At 43.9% G+C, this 26,835-nt stretch overlaps 1 protein-coding gene across 19 annotated transcripts in view; it reads left to right on the forward strand.

Moving 5' to 3' along the window:
- PAPLN (papilin, proteoglycan like sulfated glycoprotein) overlaps window positions 1–26,835 on the forward strand; it is a 71,945-nt gene that overhangs the window by 18,494 nt on the left and 26,616 nt on the right. For 13 of the 19 annotated variants that reach the window (XM_064512554.1, XM_064512555.1, XM_026095796.2 and 10 more), the window contains exons 2-15: window positions 2,658–2,720; window positions 13,861–13,905; window positions 13,987–14,102; window positions 15,484–15,544; window positions 15,827–15,929; window positions 16,876–17,006; window positions 17,348–17,471; window positions 18,256–18,336; window positions 19,534–19,706; window positions 20,314–20,437; window positions 21,579–21,705; window positions 22,421–22,486; window positions 24,497–24,704; window positions 26,485–26,661. In XM_064512554.1, the coding sequence (XP_064368624.1) occupies window positions 2,664–2,720; window positions 13,861–13,905; window positions 13,987–14,102; window positions 15,484–15,544; window positions 15,827–15,929; window positions 16,876–17,006; window positions 17,348–17,471; window positions 18,256–18,336; window positions 19,534–19,706; window positions 20,314–20,437; window positions 21,579–21,705; window positions 22,421–22,486; window positions 24,497–24,704; window positions 26,485–26,661 (1,593 nt within the window). In that variant the 5' untranslated portion in view covers window positions 2,658–2,663. Of the gene's footprint in view, window positions 1–2,657; window positions 2,721–12,157; window positions 12,196–13,860; window positions 13,906–13,986; window positions 14,103–15,483; window positions 15,545–15,826; window positions 15,930–16,875; window positions 17,007–17,347; window positions 17,472–18,255; window positions 18,337–19,533; window positions 19,707–20,313; window positions 20,438–21,578; window positions 21,706–22,420; window positions 22,487–24,496; window positions 24,705–26,484; window positions 26,662–26,835 lie in introns of those variants that run through there. The other 6 variants (XM_026095803.2, XM_064512557.1, XM_026095807.2 and 3 more) reach the window with 3 other exon arrangements.

The raw sequence follows: 26,835 nt of genomic DNA on the forward strand, positions 1-26,835 counted from the left end.
AAGGAGTTTTTATTAATTGCAACTGAAAGAGCCATTATATCTGAAAATTTAATTTGAAGGTTTCAGTCAGATTGCCTGGTCTCATCTGTGTTGTTTCTGGTTGGAAGTAAGCATAAGGGGATCAGTTGTGAATACAGCATCTGAGGGAACTTTCAAAATAACAAGTTTATTGAAGCTCAGAGGATCAGATACAAGCTTTGTTCAGGAGTGTAGGATTTAATAGACTATGAAAGGCCATGTTCTTCCTTCCAACCCTCCTTCCTGAGAGCTGTTGACCGGTTTAACAGGGCTGGATGATAATCGTTTTATTGCTGAGTTTGGGCCAAATGCTAGGCAGTTCTCATGCAAGCGTAATGGCACAAAGATACAAACAAGCAACAGACTCTAAGCAGTTGCTTTGATGCAGGTATTGTCCCAAATACTTGGTGCTGTCTCTAGTTGTCTCCATGCAGAATCCTTTGGTCCGATCTGACTAAAACCTCCAAGATATTAAATACTTGGAGACTGGGAGCACTGACAGCCTTGGGGAGCTGCTTCTCTAGCCTCCTCTCCAGGAGCCTCATAACATTTGAGCCCAGCTCCCTGTCCACCTCTTGACTCAAATGCTGAAAAGAGCTAAGGGGGCAGTATGCTACCTGCAGTGCTAGACTGCTGGAGCAAGGGATGTGATTTCCCCAGCTGGCTAAATGAACCTGAGAGGTCTGGGATGGAAGATGAGAGAGAGGTATTTTTATCTGGGAAGTAGGAACAGGAGCTGATGAATCTCAACTACATTTACCTTTGTGTCACGCTAACACCTGAGCAGTGTTCAAGGAAGATGCTGTTCTCACGCTGCACTTTACGAGTGTTGTCAGCTGCTTCAGAAAAGCTTTGCTATTTGTGTGTACAGAACTTGTAGCAAAAGGGTTGTCTCTTGGTCTCTCCTGGTTGTCATCCTACCCAGCAGAGAAGATCTGGCCCATATTTTGCCTGTTGACCTCAACAGCTTAGAGAATATACTTAATGTACTTAACCTCTTGTGGAGGTAGTCTCTAGGTTGTTTCTTCCCTGACTTGAATGGAAGGAGATGTAGTAGCATGTGTGCATCACAGAGGGAACATAATCTTCCCTCAGTTCCTCAAGAAGGATTGATCCAAAGTGAATGAAGGTGTATTCACATCAAAAGCCCCTAAAGCTTCATTTTCTTATGAATCATGTGATTGACACTCAGTGTATAGGGAGAGAAACTTACTAGTGCTTGTTTTCACAATTATATTTTCTCTATACATTGTTATTGTTCACAAAGAAGTAGGTGCAATTGGATTTTTTGGACTTAGTTTTTATACCCCAAAGGAAAAATACTAGAGGAAGCTTTTCATCCACAGCACTCTGAATGCTGGGATTCTCAGAATCTATGGGTATATATTGATTTTAGGAGGCTGTAATGAGCTGTGTGGATTTAGTGAGGCCTGGCACTATGTGCTTGTCCGTCATAGAGTAACTTTGGAAATATCCAAGTACTAGACAAAGCAGGTTTTATTTTTGATATATTTTGTTTCTGACTCGATATTCTCATGAAGTAAAGATTCTAGTTCCAATGGTTTCATATTAATAATTAGCACTGTTATCAGTGATATATGTTCTACATTTCATCTGGATTTAATACTTCAGGCTAAAGGAGCTCTATATGAGGCTTTAATATTAAAAGGGATGTTGTTACAAAGGCTGTTGAGATAAGCATTTCTTCCTGGATGCTTTTATGCTTTGTGAAAGGAAGATTTCTCCCTCTTTCCTTTTCTCTTTCCTCTCTCAAGTTAGAAAGAAGCTTGGATTGTGTAACACTGTGCTGGAAATATCTAGGCCATGTCTTCTCTCTGGGCTCAATCGACAGGAAAGAAGTCATGAGGAACAGGCAGTCTCTAGTGACCAAAGTGTCCTTTGTCACAGCTGTAAACTTTGGTGAGTGAGTTGTGGTGGGTTTGGTTGCTGCAACTCGAAAGAGGAAATAGCAACAGGCAATACACCTATATAGTATTACGGGCCCAAATGTGCATAACGCCACAACTTTTAGGAACTTATACTCCTGCAGTATTTCAGCACTGTTTCATACTGTATTGTATGCTGCATTACCAGTCTGTATGACCTGATCTCCTTTTTAGCTCTGCAGAACTGTAACTACTGATGACTGAATCTAGCTATAGCTGTCCATGACAAACTGTAAGATTTTTAAACATGCAAGATTATACAAAGGAAGACATGAAGCCTCACCAAACCACATGGGATGAACAGAGAGTACAGAAATGTTAACTGGAAAATTTCCCACTTTGGGTTGGTTGAAGTCATTATCATCTTGAACTGTTTTTATCCTGTGTATATGAGAAATGTTGGAAAGCAGACAAGCAACAGCATGCATCCTCCACTGTGCCTAGGGATGGTGTTCTTGTAATACCAGAGGAAAGTTCAGGGAAATAATTGCACTCATTACTCTGCACAGAAAGTCAGAATGTAATTAATTTTCAGTTGCCTTCGCCTATCCAGGGAGTGATAAAACTGTTTTTCTTTTCTCACCTTGATTTTAGTCCCACCTCCATTTTTCTACTGTCTGGTATCTTAGCTTTGTGACTATACAAACAGCAAAAAAGTAAGCAATTCTGATCAATAATCTTTCTGTTCCACAGGAAAAGATGAAGAACTTGTTCCTTCTGCTCATATTAGCAATGATGCCACCTTCTGCATTTTCAGTAAGTAAAAGTTCCTCAAACCACTGTCACGAGGAATGAAAGCTATTTCTGTTAAAGACTGACACCATCTGTAACATACGTGTTTTGTTGACAGTATCCCCCCAGAGCAAATGATTTAAAGTCGCCAGCCCTATTATGGTGTATGTTATGAAAAGTCTAACATGGCAATTAAATAACTAAATTCTGGTAGCCCCTTTAGCTATAGGGGTGTTATCTACAAAGCAGTAATTGCCGTCTTCTGCTTCAAAGCTACAGACAGTTGTCACTTAAGGTAAAGAAGAATGACTGTTTGGTTCTGGTGTTTCTCTCTTTTTTTTTTTTTTTTTTTTTTTTTTTTTTTTTGCTTAGCCATAATGGTTTAAGCCATGTGTTCTAGCTTTCGTGGGGGAAGTAAAAAACAATTTGTTGATGTCAAAAAAAGAAAGCAGCACTCAGGAGCTGGGGTGCTTCTTCCTTTCTGAGAGAGAAGTAGGAGCTTTATGAAGTGAATACAGTTTGAGAACAGTTTCTCTGAGTTTAACTTCAGTTATACTGATGAATTGGACAATCTGAGGTAAAATGTGACCTGCTGAGCAGAGGGGAAGTGTTAGCAAAGGGAGTGGTGATACCTTTGTTACATGGAAAGGAATAGAGAGGAAAAAAAGAGGTAATCATCACCTGGAATAAGTGTTTTGTGGGAGTAGTGAGGAATTAGAATATGCCGTTAAAATTAATGAGTCCATAACTTTTAATCTCTAGTATGGTTATGAATTTCTGTTCCCATACTCATCGTTTGCAAATGCTTTGTAGGCCTTCTTTGAAGATCAGGGATGAGAGGCCAGAAATCGGGTAGAGTTTATTAGTTGTCACAGACTTTGTATTTTACATCTGGAAATGTGCTTATATAAGAGCTTGCTATCTCACATCTGATAGAAGATGATGTGGTATGTTAAAAGAAGCAGAAACTGAGTATACTATGTTCAATTCATCTGTTCATCTGCCAATCCCCAACCTGGTAATTTTTCAGAAAGGAAATGACAGAAATACCCTGCAACTCTGAAGGCAGATGCTTGTCTGCATCGTTAGGCTCTGCCCCTGTGCACGGTCAATAGTTCCTCTTGAAGGCACAGTGAATGAAGGGAGAAGGTGTTGCTTGGCCACCAGTAACTTCAGCTTCAGTGACATGTTGGATCTGTCCAAGGCAAAAGGAGACAGGAAGATCCAGCAGCACTGAGGCATTCTGCACTAGTGGTTTCCCAGTTTTTTTTTGGGGGGGGAGGGGAGAGAGAAACAATATCTGTTGGTTTCCAACTTTACTTCAGGCAGCCATGAAGTAAATAATGTATATCACCTGAAGAAGGCTTTGTGGGCAGGGGGGGACAGAACTAAGTGATAGCACAGCAGAAAAGGCACAATCTGACCTGTGTGGGTTTTAATCCAGAATGAGCCTTTTAGCTCTTAGACTCATCCTGTCTGCTTATGCAAACAACAATTGCTACTGGAGCTGACACCTTTAGCCCTGGAAGCAGGAAAGCGTGAGCTTGCAAACAGTCAGATTGGTAGTGATAATGGGAATACAGCTATAAATGTGTGACTGCAGACTTACACTGGGACAGGGAAGATGTATCCGCAGGGGTTTGTGTTTGCTTGTGATTAAAGGGTGTAGACTGATGCTTACTGTTTTTCATCTCTTTTCCTGCTTGTGGAGTGCAGTAGCTGAACTTGTTTTTACTTCATGTTGATTGTTAGACCAGGGAAAGCAGCAAGCAGAAGAGAGGGCAAATGTTGGCAGGACCAAGAGTGGCTGGTTTAGCTGCTATCTGCCAGGCACGCAGGCAGCATTAGAGGGCAAGAGAGGGACTCCTGCCTGTCGAGGCCTCTGGCTACCGAGAGTGCTCCATCCTTGGTAGGACCTGCTAGACTCTTCTTCCCCTTGTTACCGCTTGAATACAGAGGAGGTCTTATCATGTGGGACCTGCAGTGTTTCTCTCTTTTCACCAGGCTTTGAAGAGGCTGGAAAAGGAGCTCATCCCTTTTACTAGTATCTCCCCTATTGTTTGTGCTATAGAGACCGTGCCTGGATGGTCAGGGGCCATTATTGTAGGGGCATATACAGATAGATAAGCAAGATGATATCTCCATAGTTTACGACCTAGCTGTCGGAGCAGATCTGAGAGGTAGAATAGCCTAGTACAGTTTTGGGCTATCCTGTGGTTGCTTTTTAGGAAAGCTGAAAACAATAGCAATAATGGCAAATGCCAGGTTCAGGTGTTTTTCTCATGATTTCTTTACTGTTTTTAGAGCAGGATGAAATGATGTAAAGGTAAAACTGACTGAGCTATGATTCAGAGAAAATGAATTCTGAAGATTTTGCATGTGAATAACTCTTCTTATTGTGTGCATGTATTTAACGTGGGGGGAGGTCCTATATGCTTTGGGGTTGCTTTGTGTTTAGTAAACATGAGGTTCATCAGGTTTCACTCTGCCTCCAAATCTCCCCCCCCCCCCCCAAGCATACTTTCATGTTAAAAAAATTTTGCAGCTACAATTCCTTCTTTCCAGATTGGGAATCCTTTACCACATGTATTTTGGGACAATTTAAAGAAAAGCTGTCTGTTAAGGAAAGAGTTTGATTTAATCCTTTATGATCTCTAGGCATTGGCTGATAGTTAGATCATCTCCAGCTACTTATGTTTATTCCTAGACTGTTCTGCAGTGCGCTTAAAGTGAAGGCTGGTCTGAGGCTTGGCTGAAAGTCATGTTCAAGTGCATTTTGCATGGAGAGTCTTGCATTTCTATGTATATCTCCCTGGTCTGCATTTCTAGGTTAAAATGATGTTTCTGATTTCTTCTGAAGAAATGAACATTATTATTATTTAAACATTGTCAATCTGTTGACTAAACTTCTGAATCAGTTGACAGAAAAGTCAGAAGGAACAGAAGGACCTCAAAGTTAAGGTCAAGAACAGTGAAAATTACTTGGAGGAGGGAGAAAGGGAAGGAGATCATCTTAATGTTTCTATTGAATAAAAGATTAAAAAAACCCTCATAACAATTGTACTGGGTCAGACCAAAGGTTCATTTTGCCCTATATCCTGTCTCCAGCAACATCATAAACAGATGCCTAGAAAAGACTAAAAGAAAATGGTAAGTATGTACAATGTTTTCCTCAATACACTTCCAGTCTCCAGTCATTTGTAGTTTATGAACCTTTTGAGTTGAGCTATCTCTTTTTCTCTTCCCTTAACCTATTCAGTGTCTCCTTGAATCCAGTAGACTTCTGGCATCCACAATATTTCTATCATAACACCAAGTTCCTGCTCTTGAATGGTAGAGATCAGTTCATTTGTCATGTTTTTACTTTTGAGGATAGGATTTGTGTTATCTCATGTGCACCACTTTAGTTATCTACATGAAATCTCATCTGTCATTTTACTGACTGGTCACTCATACTATAAAGTCCTTCTACAGGTCTTTTCAGTCAGTCTCCATTCCTCAGACATCCTTTGTACTGTAAATTACCCTTATCAGCCTCCTTTGTTATTTCTGTGTTTTCAGTATAACTTACAAATGTGTTAACAGTGCAGGTTCCTTACAGAATTCTGCTGCTGCTGTCAGTTCTGGTAGTGGACAGAGCTTTCACTTCTACCTTTGTTTTCTGTCTTCTGGCCACCTATTCATCATCCATGCAAGGACCTTCCTTCTAACTGCTTAGCTTCCTTCAAAGCTTTAGATGAAGAATTTTGCTCAAAGCCTTTTGGAAATCTGAATATATGAAATAGATTGGCCTTGTTGACAATTTTGTTGAATCCCTCTAAAAATTCAAATAGCCTTAGAAAGATTTGTCTCTAAAAAAGCCTATTTCCCAAATATAGTATGTATATTATATACTATAAATATCCTAGGTGTCTGCTAATTCTATTCTTTATTATCGTTTCTATTAATTTGTCTAGTAGACATCAGTTTTACAGTATGTGGGTTTACAGTTCCTTGGGTTGCCCTGGGATCCTTTTGTAGGTTGCTGTCACATTTTCCACTTCACAATTATAAAATACAAAAGTGGTTTTAATTGAGAGGCTTGCCTGCTAGTGTAATAATACTTTAGCTCTTTCAACACAGAGTTCTTTTTAGGTCCCTTGGCTAAACAGCTGCTAGTGACTTCATACTGTTTGTTTTGTCCACCTTTTCAGAATAAGTCTGTGGTCATAACACTTTTTCACAGTCCGTTTTTTTGTGGAGTTGTCTGAATGTTGCCAGTAGCTTCCATCAGGAATGCAAAGAATTCATTTAACTTCTCTGCAATAGCAATATCTTCTTAGAGTGCTCTTTTTACACCCTTGTCAGGTCCAGGCCCCCCAGAGTCCCTGGAAGGCCTTCCATTCCTGATAAGCAACTGTACCTGCTCTGGCCGCTAGTCATCCAGCAAGCACAGTCCAGTGAAGCAGGCTGTGTCTGGTTCTGCAGTACACACTGCATCTTGCCGCACAGAGAGGAAAGTAGGGGATGTGGAAGGAGCTAGGTGCACCGTGGAATAACCCATGATGAGGTAGAAAGAACTCGGAGAGCTGATGGGTGAACATGGGGTACATGAGAAAGAGATGGGAATGATGAGGGTGTGGATTAGGTGGTGAAGTAGTCTGGGGAGCTGAAGATGTAGGGGAACTGATGGATTTTTTTTTTTTTTTTTTTTAAACTGGGCATATCAGAGCGGATATGTTAACACCGTGGGACTATGGTGGTGGAGGGGAATGGAAGTAGAGAGAGAGATACAGTGAGTGAAAACTGCAAGCCGCTGGAACTAATGAAGCCCTGTTTTTTCTCCTCTCCGTGAAGTAGATTGTCTTAATAAGATGCTCTTTTCTTCAGTACCATTTTATATTTCCCTTCCTGCTGTCACCATCTTGTTCACTCCCATTCTTGTAGTTCTTATTTTGTTCAAATGCATTTCTTTGATTGCTTATTCATTATTCATAAAAATGGTACTTGGCGCTCTTCATCGTCAAAGCTTTTTGCAAGCCTGCTGTGTCTGAGCCAAGATCAATGGTTAAGACAGTTATCAAAAATACCTTGTTCATATGGCATCAATTTGTTTATTTTTTTGTTGCATTTTAGGCTAATAGCATAGCTGGGTACAGATGGATTTATCTGGAAAAATGTATCTATTGGGATAATAGCAGCTGTCATATATCTACATTATAAATCTGTGAGATACTGAATGTTCTCACTCCCTTTCAATTAAGTGTGAATGTTGAATGTTATATATCTGGCAGGGCTTAGCTATGCAGAAACATCATAGGTGGTCATCAGTGGAATACTAGGTAGACTTTTTGATATAGAAAGGAGAAAGAAATAGTTCATGTCCTGAAGAGCACATGTTCTGGAAATACACTCAGGATGAATTGTTTTTGTCAGGGCCTTGAGGGCACCGACAGCCCTCCCCGTCCCTGCCCACCTCCCCCCACCCTGCCCAGCCCAGGACCCCATTTCAGCCCAGCCCAGGGCCACCATCCCTGCCCCATGATGCCATGGTGGTGCCAGTCTCCAACCCTGCCCAGCCATGGGCCCCACCATCCCCGACCTGCAGGCAACCACCCAGCTTGACCATGGACCTGACTGGTAACGACGGGGCTGTGTCTGACCCTAGTAACCATCACTGGACCTTATCCTTACCCTGACCTACAGACTGACTTCCTGGCTTGACCTTGGACCTGCCTCATCACCACAAACTTGCCCGATGATCTGGACTCTCAGTTGAGCCCAGCTGCCATCCCCGGGACTGCCCGGTTGCCTTGTGGGGCAGTGGGACGGGCCCTTGCTGGTAAGGCCCTGCCCCGCCAGCACGGGGAGCCCCTGCCCCTATCGGCACCTTGTCCCTTGGGGAGCAGCTGGCCCATACTACTCCTGGACTTTTTTTTTTTAAACTGACTTTTCTCTGAGCAGTTGTTATTCAAACTTAGTGAAACTGCATTTTTCAGTGGAGACTTCCTACTTGCCAGGACTTCGTCAATGACACCGTTATGGCATAAATGACTGTGGTGATAACTTTGTTTTGTAAAGCATTTGATGTTTTTCACCCTTCTTTCGTAAATGTTTTGTCAATGGGATCAGAATTCAAGGATGTGTCAAAGGTAAATCTGATTTCAGAAACTGTTTGTAAATCCCAGAATATTTGTCAAGCAAAAGGATGTAGTGTTATTTGAGAAATACTAAGAAAGGTCACAGAGTTACGCTATTAACGATGAAATGCAGACTCTGCTTTTGACTATAGTTTTAAGCAATAGAAGCATTGCATAAATTGACACTGAGACTTAGGGAATCAAATCCACATTACTTGTCTCATCATTGACAACTGTAGCTATTTTCAGTGGGTAATAATAGTAGAGGGCCTTGTAGTCAACCTCTGATGTCAAGAATTTCCCATCACCATCTCAGTGTGGGCACTGAGATTTGATACAAATCTGAATAGAATCTAATAAATGCATGATGCAGTTCAAAAAGTCACAATAACAGATTTTCAGTGTCCAGAAATGTGCTTCAAATGCAGCTCAGTGGATCAAAGCTGTGTGACCTGCCAAGCTAAAAGCAAGTGCTAGCCTTGTCCAAAACCTCTTGGGCATAGTGTGGCTATCAGTAATCATATGGTTTGAGCAGTGACCATTGTACTGGTATAAAATGATGATTTGTTGCTGCTTAACTGTCTGGAAAGTCTTCACATAGAATCACAGTATAATTCAGATTGACTACTGCTTGGCCATCAGAGGTGCCCAATGAGTAGGGAAACCCTAGGAGTAAGGACGTGTCTGGGATTTAGTTTGTTTGGACCTGTGGTTGTAGACTTTCACTTCTCACTTTGGACCATAAAATTGACATCTGCTTTGATAGTTTTCTAGCAGTATTTGGATTGCATCAAGGCTGTGAGAAATGATTTCCACTGGCTCATGAGTCCAAATTTCATTATACAGACCTTGTGGATCACTGCTTGCCTTTAATGAATGTCTGGGATGTACAGTCCTCTGTCTGTGTGTAGTTTCCTAAACACCTCATCAAACTGACTGAGAAGTCCTCCAAGAGCACCCTCTAAAGTATTACTGTGTGTTACTAAGGTTTTTTTTTTTTCCTCTAAGTACCATTCATAGCTTCTCTTCCCATTCACATTTCGTATATAGAAACACATATTATATAGTATATATTTTATAGTGTATATTGTACGATCTAGTGCCTTGTTCCAGAATTCTTTTGTTTCTATTTGGGTGAATTCCACTCTGCTACATCCTGAACATGTCTGTGAAGGCGAAGTCTGGAGCTCTAGTGATTCAGAGACGTAGCTTTTTTACTCACTGGTTACATCAGATATAGTTGGCATAATAACAGAAGATGCCACAACTTGGTGAGCAGTGTCTGTCTAGGAATCAGTGAAAGCAATGCACTGTCCATGAAAATGAAACCACTGACTTTCTAAACCTTTAGACGGCAACAGCTCGTCTAGCTGCGAGCACTGAGAGCCTGTGGTGCCAGGGTCATGTGCTTCTGGAACACCCTTTCTCTCCCTTACCATCCTAGAGTATGAGGCATCCGCAGGAGGTACACATCTCTGTTGTCTCAGCAGACAGCAGAACTAGACAGAACAGTTAGGTCTTACCTGGCTCACTCTTCTGGAGCTTTCAGTAGTCAAGTAAGATGGCTGTATGCTTTCTCTGGCTTTTCCAGATATGTTAAAATATATATTTACTGCAGATAAAGGAACTACATTTTTGTACACATGCTTAGCTGAAGTGGGGACAGAAGTGGAGCAGAGTGAAACAGTAACTGTGATGGAGTTGTAGATTTTTAGCTCCAGGGTCCAGCAGGGACTGGGATTTAGTCATCTGGGCTGACAATAGATAAAAGCATTCCGGAGTCTGAACAGAGCTGAAAGAAGCTGTTGGGACAGAAACTAGCTGACAGCATCTAAAACCAGCTCATTATGAGATTATGTAATAATAGATTTCTTATTTGTTATAAATGTGCAAGTTTATAGTTGCCTGTATGCACATGCACACAGCTATTGAAGTAATAAGCACTGTGCACAGATTTCTGAATGTGGAAGCTGGACCCCTAGTAGGAAATTCCTCTGACACTAAACAGCTTTGGAAGGATTCCTCTGGCTGATGCTCCTTTTGGGATGTACCTAAATGGGACGATACTGGGAAAATTACTGCTGCACTCTGCAGATGCGTAAGCCTTACAAGAAGGAGTCCCTGTGGATTTTGCTTTCCATCGAAGGAATAAAGAATGCTACTTCCATAGCAGGGATATTAGAATATTTATCACATTAGTGTTTGTCAGAGAAGGGCTTTCTATCTTAATTGCCTTCCAGTAATCTGAATTTCAAATGCTCCTCCTTTGGATTATTATCTACGTATTTTCTTGTCCCTTCTGCTGACTGAAAGGTTCCTTGTTTCTGGGGTAAGCTAATACTGCTCCTAAATCAGTCAATCGATATAAAGGAATAAAACTGCAGAGAAACAGTGTGGTAGTATGTTTCATTCTTTTGGGAATAAGGGAGGAGGGATTACAGAGGGGAGAATTAGGGGCCTGAAAGAAAAACCTAGGAGAATAAGAGTTCTTGCTGAAAGGTAAAACTATATAGATGGGATTTCTTCTGGAAAAGCAAATGAGAATGCAGAAGACAAACACCAAGCTGAATATTTGGAATAGAAGAATGGGAGAAGAGATTGGCAAAGGATCAGGGAGATGCTGACTTGAAAGAGAGAAAGTGCATGGAAGCAGCTGTAACCTGGGCAGTGCCACTGGGTGAGCAGAGTGAAGGCAGAGTCAGCCTGAACCAGAAAACTTATCCTGAAAGATTTTGCTTGCAGAGGTATTAGAAAGAGTTGCACAAAACTTGCGTGAAGGAAATTGAGTAGTACAGGCCAAGGAGAAACAGCGCTTCACATCAGGGCAATATAAGTAATAGCCAGGCAGTATTTTGGGTGACTCTGCAGCTGGATAGTTGTGCATGATTTGGTAGCAACTGCAGAAATATGGTAGGATGGCATCTCTGACTGTGTTGCTCTGCCAGCAGCAGGAGAATTATTCTGTAAAGGAGGGTGAGAGAAAGGAAAACAAAATTGTGACTCAAAGGCTTATGGTCAGGCAGGGAGTATGTTAGAAAATTACAAAACAAGGGAGTATTAACCCACATGTGTTGCCAGTGTTGGGAGTCATTTGATAATTTATTAGTCTAGCTCCAATTTCTAGCAGAGCTCTGGATGTTTTATGTAAGAAGGGTTCTCAAAGTGAAGTACGAATTATATTCTTCTCAAAGTAAGGGCCATGTGCCTCCTCTGTCTATAGGCCTTGGAAAGAGAGCTGCGTGGGTGGAGGAAGGTGTGAGCAGCAGTAGTGTTATTATGCCTGCTGTGGTGGTTTTTCTCCATTTCTAGGATGTTCCTCAACCCCAGGAGAAAATGCATAGCTGGGTGATCATCAGGGAGTAGCTCACATCAGGATGCAGGTGGGCAACAGGAGGGAATGGAAAGAGAGCGCGAACAGGGAAGTGTGGAGGATGGGGAACAGGGATTGCTGTATGCAAGTCCAAAGGGGCTCTGTGAAAATAGGGGATAGATTGGGAGCCAGATCCAGAGTTTATGAAGATCTGGGATATTGTGTGGGTGGAAAGGAGTTAAACTACACCTCAAAAAAATTTTACCTTTTGTATTCAATAACTGGTTGTGATTGCATACCAAAATAACAACCGTAATCTGAAATAACCACATTAGGATTTGCCTCCCTGAACCAGCAAGCAGTAAAGCTGCACTGCAAATAGAACCTGATGTCACGAAGTGACACCAGTTTGCAACATCCAGCGCTTCAGCAGGAACGGTTCCTTGGCATGCAAGAGAGGAGAGGCCTGGATTTCGCAAGCACACATGTGTTGGTCTCACTCCACAGGTGTTGCAGTGACAGGATACACAGGGTTAATAGACTTTTGCTGTTTTTCAGTGCATAACTATATGTAATCTGCAGCCAGATTACCATGTAGATTCTTGTTTAAAATAATGGGAATGGACAGACAATTGACTAAATTCTTGGACATGCAGCTATCTTTGTATTCCTCCCGCCAAAGCAGAAATACGGCTTGTTGTAGCCCAGGGCCTGGGGTCTAGAGTCATGTAACCACAAGCAGCAGGCATTGTGGGTTGTCATATGTTGCCAAATGAACTTTACTGCTTTTGAGCAGACTGTTGAAACTAGAGGGCAAAGGAAATGGAGGATGCAAAGACACAATTTCTGACTTTTCTGTGTCTTTCTGCACCTGCCCACTCTTCATTACCTCAACAGCCTTAATGCCCAAACAGCATGCATTACCTTCTCAGCTGTACAACAGATATATGAACAGCCTTACAGGTGCAGCTGCACAGCAAATCCAGAACTCCTATCTCTCCCTGCGTAATCCTGCATTTACCTTCTTTTTCCAAATGGAATTAATCTTGATGCATCTTTGAAATTGTCCTTTTTTCAGGATATTGCTATCCTTTACACTAGAGCCTCATGTCCTGCTATATGTGGTTCCCATCAGCATCAGTAGGCTTTGTTTTCCTGAAAACGTGATATTTTATATGCTTCCAAGACCATGTACTTTTGGGTGGTTTCATTGCACTTGTAACTTCATATCCATATTATCATGCTGGTTTCTCTTAGCATCAGTGTCCAGTCGGACTTTCTAAATACAAAATTAATTAAAGCTGTAGCTGATGATGGCCCAAACCTTGATCTCATCATCAGACACAGTTGGGTAGGGGAAAAATGACCATGTATGCAACTTTGTTGCAGTAAGAAGCCTGTTCCAGGGATTTCCTTACTGCTTGCTTTATTTCTCTTAAGTATCTGGCTCGGAGTCAAGGATTTGGGGATAAATGGATCCATTGATCTGGTTTGAAGTGGCAGTGCTCATAGTCCATGGAATAAATGGTTTAACTGTATTGCTTCACTGGGAGGGAGATGTTATCTTCTGTCAGATTGTTATTCTCAAAAGTGCTGAGATTCTCTCTAGGAACAGAAAAGCAGTTTGAGAGTGATTAAAAAGCTGGATGTGCTATGTGACTTCAGGAAGCTAATACTTCCAGTTATTAAGGCTTGGCTTTTCTGATACTCTGTTTTCTGCCACCTTCCCTATTAGGCAGCAGTACGACCCAGCAACACAGTCTCTTTTGCAAGAGAACAGGTACGAGCTCTGGATCATTTTCATTGTTTTTTTCCTGTGCTGCCATGTCTGTCTGATATATCTGCTTTTTTTTCTTTACAGAGCCCCAGGATGAAGCGGCAAATTGATGTCTGGGGGAGCTGGGGGGAATGGGGCGAGTGCAGTCGGAGCTGCGGTGGCGGAGTCAGTTTTCGGCAACGGCGCTGCTATTCTCAAAGGTGAGGGGTAACCCCTCTTTTCTTTCTTTAAATGTGTTTTTCTGTCACTGATCTCCTGTACGCATGGTCCAAGCTACATCCAGAGGCAGGTTGGCCTAATGTTTATTCCAGGAGAATAAGTCGTCTGAGTCCACTTAGACGGGATCCTCAGCTTCAGCCTGTTCACTGCTGTTTTGGATAGAGCTCTTGTCAACCTGTCTCTGCATTGGCTCCTGTGCTAGAATAAAGTGGTTTCTCTGAGGTCTGAGACTGTGTAATCAAGAGAAGCTGTGTGATTGGTATAGCAGCAGGTGTTCGATCAAGTCCAGTGTATGCTGGCAGGCCTAGGGGAGAGTTCAGAGCAGTAGGTTTCTCTCCTGAGAGCCAGTGGCTGTGCCAAGAGTTTCTCAGGCTTATGATTCCTGGGAAGGGAAGGTGTCCCAGAGGAAACGGAAGAGCGGAGATGGCTTGAGCAGTGTTAACACTGTGCCATCTCATTTGCAGCAGGGTTAGATGCAGTGAGGACAGTGACTGGAACTGCACCTGTTAGAAATGGTAGACCTGAGAGATTCTGCTGTGGATAAAAACCAAAAAAGAAAAAAAAAAAGCCAAAGCCTTAATACCCTGAAAAAAGCAGCCTCTTTGTGTTTAGAGAAATGAGGAGTTTTCTAATACAGGAATCCAGAGTTATTCAGCACTGCTTCTCCCCACCCAGAATAAGAAAAGGTCTCTTTTGAAGGCTGCCCATCCTGGTATACACCTGTGTCTTGGTACCAGGCCAGAATTCCTAAGGGCCTGTCTCTTTGTTTTTGGAGTGCTGAGATGATAGACATTAAAAAGGAAGCAGCAGTTGTTGGCTTTTCAGATCCATTTCCTCCCTAGCTGTTACTCTGCATAATGCTCAGCTGGAGATGTTTGACTGGAACCAAGATAGTTGCACGTTTTTTCATGAGCATGTTTAGCTCTTTCTACCAATGAGTGTGGTGCGTGTGTGAGCAGCAGGATAGGTGATGTGCATACCTATTCTGAATCAGCCACTATTCTCCTACTCACAACATATGGCTGGTAAGGATGCCTTAGCTGTACACTGGTGAAAGGCTGGACAAAGAACAAAAAGCTCTGCTTCCATTATGTGCTGAGAACATGGCTCTGGGAAACTGAGGAGTTATACTGCAATAATTCCCAGTGTGTGTCTCATTTGTGCCAGAACACACAGCAAGAAATGTGCTAAAAGATGCCAGCTTGCCTTTATACAAAAGAAGCACATTTTAGTTATTTTGGAGCTTCAGGGAACTGTGTGTTTTGTATGCTCAATGTGAAGGTGATTTGTAATGATTACCATGAAACAATTTTTTGTGTGTGTATTCTTCAGACAGCTTCATGTTGCTTTTTTGTCTTTCAGGACAGAAGATGGTTCCAGTTGCAGTGGACCAACTCAAAGCTATCGCTCGTGCAATATTCAGGTACAGTGCTCAGTTTGTGCTCTTTCTTATTTTTGCTTTCCTGTTGTTCCTCTTCCCTAAACATCACCATTCTTGTTCAGAAATAACATGCCACTGTTAGCTCTTCTTTCTCTGGCATTGCTGGTGAATACTCAACAGTACCACTCCAAAAGCAAATTGGTCCCAGGCTAGGTTTTATGCAACTGATTCTGTATGGGAGCCAGGAGGGACATTTTTTAGTTATATACTGAATTTTTGTCCTTTTCTTAATGGCCCAGTGCAACCTTTCTCTTCTTCAAACAGAGCTGCCCAGAAGGCTCCTGGGATTTTCGGGCAGAGCAGTGCGCAGAGTTTGATGGTACAGAATTCCAAGGAAAGAAATACAAGTGGCTCCCATATTATGGAGGTAATGACAAACATGTATGGTTAATTTTCATCTCTGACTATCAACAGTATGTTTTGAAGTGACTTAAATGTGTTTAACAACAGTATCCTAGCAGAGTACCTCCCTAGCTGGAGTAGCAGGAGGGGCTTTGGCATCAAAAAAGTTTTTTGCCAGCAATAGAGCGTTGCTACCATTAGGACTCTAGATGTGCAAGCCAAGAGACACCTCCCAATACAGCTATGTGTAATTGTCTCTTATAATGGGTTTTCTTTCAGAAACATTGCTCAGGATAGCTGGAACTGGCTGCAGCAAAGTCCTGAAGTCTTAGAGAAGTAACATATCTGCAGTATTTTTCAATATTGCTGAAAGAATATTGACTATGGCACATAAGAAACTGAAATGCATGTAATTAATGAGTGCTTCAGAAAATGGTATGTCTTGCAGCTAGCCCACACTTTCCTGAGGTTCCTGAGGAACCAGTTCAGAAGGCAGGTGTAGAAACCAGAGGTCCTTGCCCTGAGCTTTGATGTGTTATCATTCAGATTGCTTTAACAAATTCTGAGAGATTTCAACATGGATTGCAAATTTCGCTTGCTGGTTGTTCAGATAATAGCTCGCTTGTGTTCTGCACTAGCACTTGTTCTCACTCTAGAGTACCTTGTCCTCCATGGGAGCATAAGAACAGCCCTACTAGGCACAACCAGTGGTCCACCTGACCCGGTGTCCCATCTCCAACAGTGGCCAACAGAGGTGCTTGAGGAAAGGGATAAATACAGTGAGGCTTTCCCAAGGTAATTTTCCAGCCCCCAGCATTTTGTGGCCCAGAAATTTGCTCAATATCTGCCACTTAATATCAGCCCAGCCTTCCGTTTCTGCTCCCGTGATCTGGAACTAGGCTCCTGATGCGTTAGTAAGTGCTTAGCCATACTATATAACATGCATTTGTGTTTTTTTCCTCTCCTACCAGCACCCAATAAGTGTGAATTAAACTGTATTCCCAAGGGAGAAAACTTTTACTACAGGCACAAGGAAGCAGTGGTAGATGGGACTACATGTGAACCTGGCAAGCGGGACATCTGTGTAGAGGGAGTCTGTCAGGTGGGTTACCCTGTTGCTTCCTTTTTTTGCCATCATGTCTGTCAGTCTTTCTGGTGCTCCTCTTTCTTCTAGTTGGCCCTTCATAACACCAGGAAAGCAGAACCATTCAGTTTCTGGAGTGCTGAGGAACATGTGTGCAGCATTTATCTATCTGGCTCTGATTTGGGATAGAAGATGCTAGTTCTGTCCTTCCTCTGACAAACCCTTCCCTGCCTTCTTCTGACTTCCCAGACTCCCTAGATTCAGGCTTTCTCTTTGGATCAGTGCAGCTTATGTCTCTTTTTCCCTTCTTTCCTCCCTCATTATGGTTTATTCACATTGATGCCCCTGTGCTCTGACAGGCCGTTGGCTGTGATAACATGCTGAACTCTGCCAAGAAGGAGGACAATTGCCTGCAGTGTGGAGGAGATGGCAGTACCTGCTACAGAGTGAAAGGCAATTTTGATGTAGCAAGCCTCCCCAAAGGTACAGATGTAAATAGTTTGGGCAGGCAAGAAGGGGAGAGTTAAACCTAAATGCAAGCTGCTGTAAGGGCTGGTGGAGATACCTGCGCACATGATTGATGTAGGCAGGCTTGGATGTTCGCTTGAAGAGTCTATCTGTATGGTATGTGGTTTTTTAGCTGCTTTAATATTAGAAAATGTGTTCATTGCGTTACCCTGGGAATCTCTTCTTTAATCTCAATACAGACTGATATACTTTCCGTGCTGCTGATATCCTTCCCTGCTCAGTCTCCAGTAGATGCTATAAATGCATGATATGGATATAGCTACATACATCCTTCATAAAACTCCCCCTGTCCAGTGTCTTGGCATCCCCACCAGGTTTGGTGCAAGGCTAGAAATGGGACTAGAATCTGCATCTTCTACATTTTGCCAATTTTGAGCAGTTTCAAGATAATAACTGCACTGTGGTCAAGTCAGCTCTCTCTGTTGAGCTCCAGTATGTTACTTAGAGAAATAACTAACATTTTAAATCTTAAAAACTAGACTTGGTACTAACCCCTGTGCTTACTCTTCTGAGCTGTAGTTGCAACTTTTTGTGCAACTGGACATGGACTGGGTCATGGATAGTTTTGGGTGAAGCTATTCAGAATGCAGGTAAAATGACAGCTGAAATGCCTCAAGCCACCATTGTAAAGCTCATCCATTTGTTCAGGCACCAATGAAACTGGGAGCATCTTTGGCATAGAGTAATGACTGTGTATCACACAGTTAGATATTGAATAATATCCTTCATTTTTCTTCAGGCTACAATCAGATCTTCATCATCCCCATGGGAGCCACCAGCATCCACATTAAGGAAGTTATGCCCAGCAGGAACTTTCTGGGTAAGACTGATGTCAGAACCTGTGTTTCAGTCCATTGGATTCAGTTCAAATTTGGTTTTCAAATACACTGGGCTTTGGGATGTTTTTTGTGAGGGCTTGACCTGGCAGAGGAAAGAACTCTCTGAAAATCAGGGTCTGAATATTGAGTACCCTTAAAATGTTAGGGATGCACAGCTCTGGGCTTTGGGTTTAGCTCATTCTCTCTTCTGTGATCATCTTGGTGTTGGGTAGGGAATAAAAAAAACCAACCACGTTTAGACTTCCTACCTAGAAGGGAGTCTTGCTGATATAGCAAAATTTGGTATGAGTTCTGCTGTTTAGCTGGTAAATGCAACCCCCAACTCCTCCTGCCACCCAAAAGTTTTGGCTTCTTTTCCCTGTAGATATCTCCTGGGTATTTTTCTGTACAACCTCAAACTCTGGGCATGCTGCAAAGGGCAAAAAGGAAGGGACAATGTCCTTGTCTAGCTTTTTTGGAAAGGCTGAGAAAATCCCAATCGTGAAAGTGAATACTCTTTTGCTTTCCAACCATTGTCCAATGCTTTGGACAGATCAGTCTGGTGATGTTTTCCTTTGTGTATTACTGGATGCAGCACAAAAGTCTTCTGAACAGAACATGCAATGACCAAGATAGTAATGCAAAGGCTGTGGTGTGTAAATGCATCTTAACATCTGACACAGGCTGTGCCCCAGTCTCTAGCAGGGAGGAATGTAGAGACAGGGCTAGAATCTGCTGGAGGGATTTGGCTGTGCAGTGAAAAAGTGCTGGGTTTGCAGCAAAGCCTGTCAAGAGCCACTGTCTGAACAAGGAGCCACCCCTGGCAAGAGAGCATTAGTGGGGGGACAGCAGTGTCAGAAGATGGTCACCTTTATTTGCCACACCTGTGATGCAGTGTTGAGTGAAAACAGGAGTGTCCCTTTTGAGTTCTTACGTACTTCTTTTGATGCATGAATTTTTGTTGTGTTAGTATATGCTGCTGTGTTAGCTTTTGGTCAGTCACAGCTCAGAAGACTGCAGTACTGGTGCAAAGGAGCTGGGGTTCAAAAGGCTGAACTGAGTACTCTATGGATTGCCAATACCCTGAAAGTCTAGACTAGGCCCTGTCACATGATATCTAGAGGAAATGATATCCAGGTGTCAAGCTATGAATGTGTTAATTTCCTGCCTTTTCTTCTGTGGCATATGGGTTTGTCCAGCTGTCAAGAACGTGCGAGGGGAGTATTATCTGAACGGGCATTGGACAATCGACTTCAGCCGAGCACTGCACATGGCTAGCACAGTAATGCACTATGATCGTGGCTCAGAAGGTGATCTGGCCGCAGAGCTCCTCCATGCCAGGGGCCCCACCACAGAACCGTTAGTCATTGAGGTAAGTGGCTGCACCTGCTCCCTGCTGATATGGTTGCTCTCTCCCTTTGCAAAGCTGCCCTTGCTTTGTGCAGAGAAAATGCATTGGTGTGGACAGGGTGGGGAAGACTCTGGAGGAATGACTGGGCCCTGAGGAATTTTATAAGGCTACAGGCCCCCAAGCTACAGCAGGGTGCCTTTTTTGCAGAAATCACACTGCTTTCTTCTCTGGTTCTGTTGCCCCAAAAGAAGCAGGGCAAGGCTTGACTCCTGCCTCTTCCATTGGGTTCCGAAGTAAAGCAGAGAAGAGGGGAGAGCATCCAGCACAGAAGGGGGTTGGGGCAGGGACTGCTTCTTGTAGCGTGTTGTAGGCCAGGCCAGGATACTTACTGTTACAGGAGCAGCTGGGTCTTCTGGCTCTGAGAAAGATGAATGCACCCTTCTCTGGAAAATGAGATGCTCTCTAGAGTATAAAGGAAGGCAAGGAGAAAATACAGCATAGAGAATAATTACTCCCTGAACTGGAGAGAGACAGGTCTGCGTGAACCCTGAGGCATGGTGGGCAAATGCTGTGAAAGGGAAAAGTGCTGCTGCTGTTGTTTCCTTGACTTTATCCCATGCTTTCACAGCTAATCAGTCAGGAGCCAAACCCAGGGGTACAGTATGAATACTACCTGCCAGTGCAAGGACAGAGCTCAGGTCACAGCTGGAGCTACAGCTCCTGGAGTGAGTGCAGCTCTGAATGTGGAGGAGGTAAGGCACCCTGGTCCCTGGTGGGTACAGGGTTTATATACACTCCCTGCAGGACTGACACTATGTGACCGTGTGCTGCCCTCTGCAGCTGCTTCCCAGCAGTCTCCTGCTGGAAGACAGCCTAGCACAGATATCTGCAGGAGGCAGCTAAGGTTTTGTCAAAGGAGGGTCACACATGGAGTCACAAGAGGACTTTGTCCCTTGCCTTGTCCTGTCTGGTTTTTGATGTCCTGTTCCTCAAACTTTTTACTAGTATCTGTTAATACTCTTCATAGTTCGCCTTTATTTTCTTTTCTTCTGTTTCAGTGCTTTATATTGTTTTCAGACCTTTTCGACCACTTACTTTAGAGGTCCTCCCCAAGCTAACCTGGCCTACATAACTGAGTCCCATCATTCCCTTCTACCATAGCATGGAAGATGCCCTCTCTCTGGGGGGATTGCCAGATCTCTTGGGGTGTCATATCATGTTCAATTTACATATTCTTCCATAAGCAGAGCAATGGATTTTAAGAAGAAAAACACATCAAAACAAACAAACAACTCCCTCCCCACCCCACCCCACCCGCACCCCCACAAACACCCTCCTAGCCGGATAGTCCGCAGATTTCCTGCCTGCCTCTTCTTGTCTTTGTGCTGATGGTCATTTCAATAGCTTTTACAATACTGTGGTTTTAGGAGCTGGTGCTGTCTTTGCTGGGCACTGTTATCCTGTAGGAGGCAAGAAGAGTTGCGTTTTTCTCCAGGGTCTGGTCTTCACAAGGCTGACCTCCTGGGTCCAACACCTGCTCCCAGTTCTGCTGCTGTATACTGCAAACACCAAGCAAAGCTCCTTAATAAGCAGTATATGCATATGGTACTTCCCTTGTGAGTCAGGATCCACTCAGATTGCAGGAAAATGCTCCTCAGCTGAGAGAACTACTGTCTTATTCTTCCTGTGTACTTGTATAATGTGTGGGGAAGCATCGCTCATACGTATAGTAACAGGCCAAGAATTGCATCTGACTGTTTTCTGGGTGGGCTGTAGGGGAGGATGCAGATTTTGCACTACTTTAGGAACCTGTCTTGGCAATGCCAGTGCATTTCAAACCTTGTTCTGGGTGGCTTCCATTGATCAGGATACTGTCTTGCTCTTCTCCTGTAGGTTTTCAGTCACGCTTGGTGTTTTGCACCATAGACAACGAAATTTATCCCGACTCTATGTGCAGGAATAAACCACAACCAGACAATAACCGGACATGTGGCCGTCAGGCTTGTCCCCAGACCAAACGGTGAGACTTCCTTTCCTCTTCTGGACTCTGACTTCTTCCTGAGGTGCTTTCAGAGCCAGGAAAAAGAATGACGTTCTCACCACTACTGCCCTCCAGCACGGTGCTCTCCAAGGAAATGTTTCACTTACTAGAGAAAGCCCAAGACAAAGGCAGGTGATGATGTCACCGTGATGAGCATTTCTGTACGCACAAGGAACGGGCTTGATACGTCCTGTGTTTGTTTCATAGACCAATTAAATTTCCTTTCCGTCATATGATTGTGGAAGATGGTCTCCTGGCCTGCGTAGGAGATAGGAGACAGATTCTCTGGTTTTCATTCTCTTCAACTGAAGCCTAAAAAAACAGAGGAGCAGGCCTGAGCTGATGTCATTGTATGTCATTTCTGCATCCCCAGTGTCCTTGCTCTTAGAGAGGGCTGAGCCTTGCAATTTTTTCCTTCTCTAGCACTTTCAAACTCCTTTACCCAGCCATTTCCATCTTGTCCCCTGCTGGCATTGCCTCGCAGTTGGCTTCACTTAGTTCTTATGTGAGCGTCCAGAACTGTGATCAGAGCCCTAACTGTGTATCTCACTGCATATCTGATGGGTTTAGTGGAGGCCTGTGAGAGTGCTGTTGTGGGGCAGAGGGCATTTGGAGACCTGGGATCATTTCTGAATACATGGTAGCCTATAGCTACTTGCTTTAAGTCCCTAAATCCTTTGTTCTGTGTATAAAGGACTTCTTACATCTATCTGCCGCAAGCCTGGAAGCACAGTGGAGCACGGACCTCTCAGGTGAAGAGGTAACAAGGAGGAGGAGGTTACAGAAAGCACAGGAAGGCAGCTGCTCTCTTCTGCTCTCCACATAGTTGACCACTGAAACCTGTGGGGATGTGGGGGCTTTACTTTTTTGCACTAGTAGTAAGGGTGGATGGTGCTTTGCTTTTGATTCTTGCCCATGAAAATGATGGTGGAGGGTGCTGGCTGGCAGCTTTGCTTAGGTGCTTGTTAGTGCTTCTGATAACTTGACTCTTCTGGGACTGAGAAGGGGACAGATTCTTCACAGCTTTTAGCTTCTTATGCTGGTAATTGTTGCTTTTTCTCTGGAATCAGGGTGGAGAGGTGAGGGGCTGTTCTGGAAGATTTTTGCTTGGTTTATCACAAAAAATAAAAGAACAGAAAGGATAAGAGAACATGATGGATTTGGGCTATTGAAACATTGGCCAGGATGCCAGAATGCCGTGGCAAAAGTCTCTGAATTCCTCAGCTCTTCTTTTTATGGCATGGGCTCTATAGCAGGCAGAAAAGTGCCTATATGCTGTGATAAGTGCAAGGATGTGACAGATACAATGCTACAATGTCCACCGAGGTACTAGAATTAAAAAAGATTAAAAGGTAAACAGTTTTCCTCCCAGTAAGCTGCTGATAGCTTTGGACTTGCCATGCTTTGCCCTCCAAGGAGGGCCTTATCCTTATGGCTGACCTTGACTTACAAAGGGCATGAAACAAGTATGGAAGAAGATGTCTTGAGTGGCAGTTGAAGGAAGCTGTAGGTGAGTCTATCCAGATGTAACAGTCTTTCTAAAACCTTATACGTGCTTTACAGGAGGCAGAATAAGTTTTTTGTTTTTTTTTAATCTTCACTGGAACTTGTGCAAAAGCTTGATCCATTAATTTGTTTTGAATCCAGCAGCTAGACTGCTCTGAATGGCTTTTACTTGCTGTAGTTATTCCCTTTCAAGAGGGACATCTTATTTTATAGCAAAGGAAAGAAACACGTGGTCTTCTCTTGATGGAGTCTGCTGTGGAGTTTCTGGTAGCGTATGAATGTGGATTGGTTGGCTGAAACTCGATTTAAGTAGGATGGTGAGGACAGACCAGAGAAGCAGATAGAAGACTGGGGGAGAAATTATGAGTTGTCTTCCCTCACTGACTGGGGCTCACCTGACTGAAAGGGGAGGCAGCAGCTGACAAGCCGGTCACCATGATGTCCATCCCCCCCCACACAGACACCTTTTGACTGTGTCCCTCTCTGGAGTCTGGAATGAAACATCACGTTGTTGCTGAAGCCCGGCTGTGTAGGCTGTGCTCCCAGCCACCCAGGCAGGACTGAGACACAGGAACAGACAAGGGCAGGGATTTTTGCATCCAGTGTGACTGTTTTGTGGACCTCTCTCCTTATGTTAGTAAGGGTGTATCGTTTCTGTGACTGCTTCAGCAACCAAACACAGGCCAACATCCGTTTAAAGTTTTTTGCACTTCTGTTAGCATCTGAATTTGGCCAATGGAAAGAATAGACCAGCTTTCTACTGCTGTCGGTGAAAAGTTCCTAAGCACTTCTGAGAACATCTGGCGTTGTTTGCAGGCGAAGTGAGGTCTTGGTTTAGTTTTACTGTGCTTCTGATAATGGCTGGAGTGTAACAGGTGGTTAGGCAGATGTGGGTTGCTTTTTTCTGCTGATCTGGGTTGTTTTCCTTTTATTCTTTGGTGTTCTGTTCCAGGCACGACATTTTTTTTGCAGACATCAGGACACCAAAAGCCATGGCGAGAGATTTCCCCCCTCTGAGAGAGCTATGCAGTTCCGGAGAAATAAGTGTTTTGTAGTTGGGGATTTGCCCCCAGAGTGGGACTCATGCTCTGCATTGCCAATTAAGCTGGGCAGCGCTTGGTCAAATGGGAACTCGCCTCCGACTCTGTTCTGCAAGGGGACACTTTCCTCATCTGACTGCAACAGGGGTAGGCGCTGCCCTGTCCTGTGCCCCCAGGCGGTTTACCTGGACTTCTGTTTGTCTGCTTGATTCTGTGACCTGCAGGTGGAAAACAGGGGAGTGGGGATCCTGCTCAGCTACCTGTGGTGGAGGCACCCAGACCCGCCCTGTCTACTGTGTGGCCTACGACGGTCAGAGCTCCCAAGGGGTGGTGGATAATGCCGAGTGCATGGCCTTCGCACAGCAGCCTCGCAGCAGTCAGCCCTGCAGCATGAGGCAGTGTGCAACCTGGAGCACAGGGCCCTGGTCAGAGGTGAGTTTGTGTGTGGGAGACTGCTGCCACTGGTGCTGGTTGAAGGAGGTTCTGCCGAAGTCTGGGGTAAAGAGCCAGGCTCCTTTTCTGGGGCTGTAAAAGAGGTGTGTGTCCTTGTGTAAGTGGGGTGCAGAGATGTAAGATTTGTCCTTGTAGCATTCCAGACATCATCTCCGGATAGCCGACAGCTATGCTTTCCTATGCATACCCCGCCATTCCTCAAAACTGTGCCTGCCCCTGCACACACACCCCCATCACATGCCCTCTCTCTTCTCCGGTCTCCCAGTCTTTCCCCATTCCTGTATTTTTATCAGACCAACCAGCCCTGGCACTGGCTGTGTCTGAGCCAGGCCCAGCAGAGGCACAGGGCAGGCGTGGGAGCTGCTACCCATCAGCTGATGATATGCAGCAGAGCTCTCCTCTGCAGAACAGGAGCTTGTGGCTCCCACTTGTGATAATTTTATTTCCATACATATTGCTGCATCAGCATTACTAGACTCTGGACAGCAGTGTTAAAACAGTCAGTAAGCAAGATGCCTGTGAACCGCTGGTGACCTGCTGTTTGACTGTGTTTGCTCTGGGCTGTGTGTCAGGGCAGGGCTCCTCTGGGTGCAGCTGAACTGTGTGTTGCTGGTGCCTGTGTGCAATTGTATCTCCAGAAGAGGAAACCCTTCAAACTGTGTGTGCTTGGTGCTGCCAGCCAGTCATTTAGAAGACATCTTATGTTTCACAGACTTAAGAAGTAAAGATAGAAGATCTCACTGAGTTGCTTCTAGTCAGTCCCTAAGGGACAAGTGCATTTTCCTCTTTTAAAAGCCATACATGCACACTTGCAACACTTGACTTAGCATCTTACAATACTACTTTGTGTGAGCAGTGCAGCCTCATAAAATGCACCTTCAAGACATGATACCCTAGACTGTAGAGTCCTTTTTTCTTCTCCTGTGAGATGTAGGATGTAAATATTGAGATGACTTCAGGGTTGCAGAATGGGAGCACCATTTGTGGAAGTCACCGAGTGTCATGTTCTTACAAATGAATTCCTAAGTGATTCATTATGGGGTTCACAGAACTGTCTGTGCTTTGTGTGTTCTTAGAAATAAAAGGTTAGGGCAGCCCTAGTAAGTGGCCAAGACTCAGCTGGGAAGTTCTTCTGAAGCCAGTCAGACTTCTCCCAGGTTGCTGCTCTCTGTAAAGTGACCTTGGTAATTCATGGAGAAGCAGGCTGGATTCCAGGCAACACCACTGTGAAATGTCACAAAGCAGTTACTCGTATAGAGGCTGTGTCGCGGCTGCACAGCATGGAAGTGGAACACAGGCTCTTTGGGCATAGGACATGAGCAACACAAGAAACTAATCTTTTTACCTTCCCCTGAATTCTTTACCTTGGGCTGATTTTAATCAGGATTAAATGACATTAGGTTGCAGGTATCCCCTGCCATTTATTGTTCTCAATGTATTTTGCAATTTTTGTTTCTTTACTTTTTTTCAAAGTGGTTCTGCCTGTCTTCTTTGGCAGAGGGAGAGAGAGAGAAATGATGTGACTTGCCCCAAATCATCCGGTATACCCAAGGTCTCCCCGGTCCAGTTAACCGTACATTATTGTCTCTTCTACAGCATAAATAAATACTCTGCTAACACCCATCTATGAAGATGATTTTTATGATGGTTGCTTGTTTTAGGCATTCTCAAAATGGTACTCTGTCCTAATGTTGGGGAGCACAGCCTGGAAATGCAAGTGATAGGTGCTTCCTTTTAATTGTTGAGCCCCTTTCTTTAGTGCTCAACCAGCTGTGGGGAAGGTGTCCAGATCCGGACTGTCACCTGCAGAACACAGCAGGGCTCTCAGGCTCAGGACTTTGTTTGCGTGATGGAGCCAAAGCCATCAGCCACCCAGCCCTGCCTTCGGGAGAACTGCATCCAGGAAATTGGCTGGCACATTGGAGATTGGGGCCTGGTAAGCATTGCACTTTCATGGTTCAGAAATAACTGATTATATTGTTGTGCTCCTCGCAAACAAGCTTTGATCAGAGCAGTCTGCACATTGGCTGAGACTGGGAGCATGTAGTGCTTCATTACCAGTCCCTTGGCTCACAGTTGCATTGTAACTGACACTAGTAAAGCTGCAGTT

This window comes from Dromaius novaehollandiae, chromosome 5 (genome assembly GCF_036370855.1).
Source record: "Dromaius novaehollandiae isolate bDroNov1 chromosome 5, bDroNov1.hap1, whole genome shotgun sequence".
NCBI lineage: Eukaryota > Metazoa > Chordata > Aves > Casuariiformes > Dromaiidae > Dromaius > Dromaius novaehollandiae.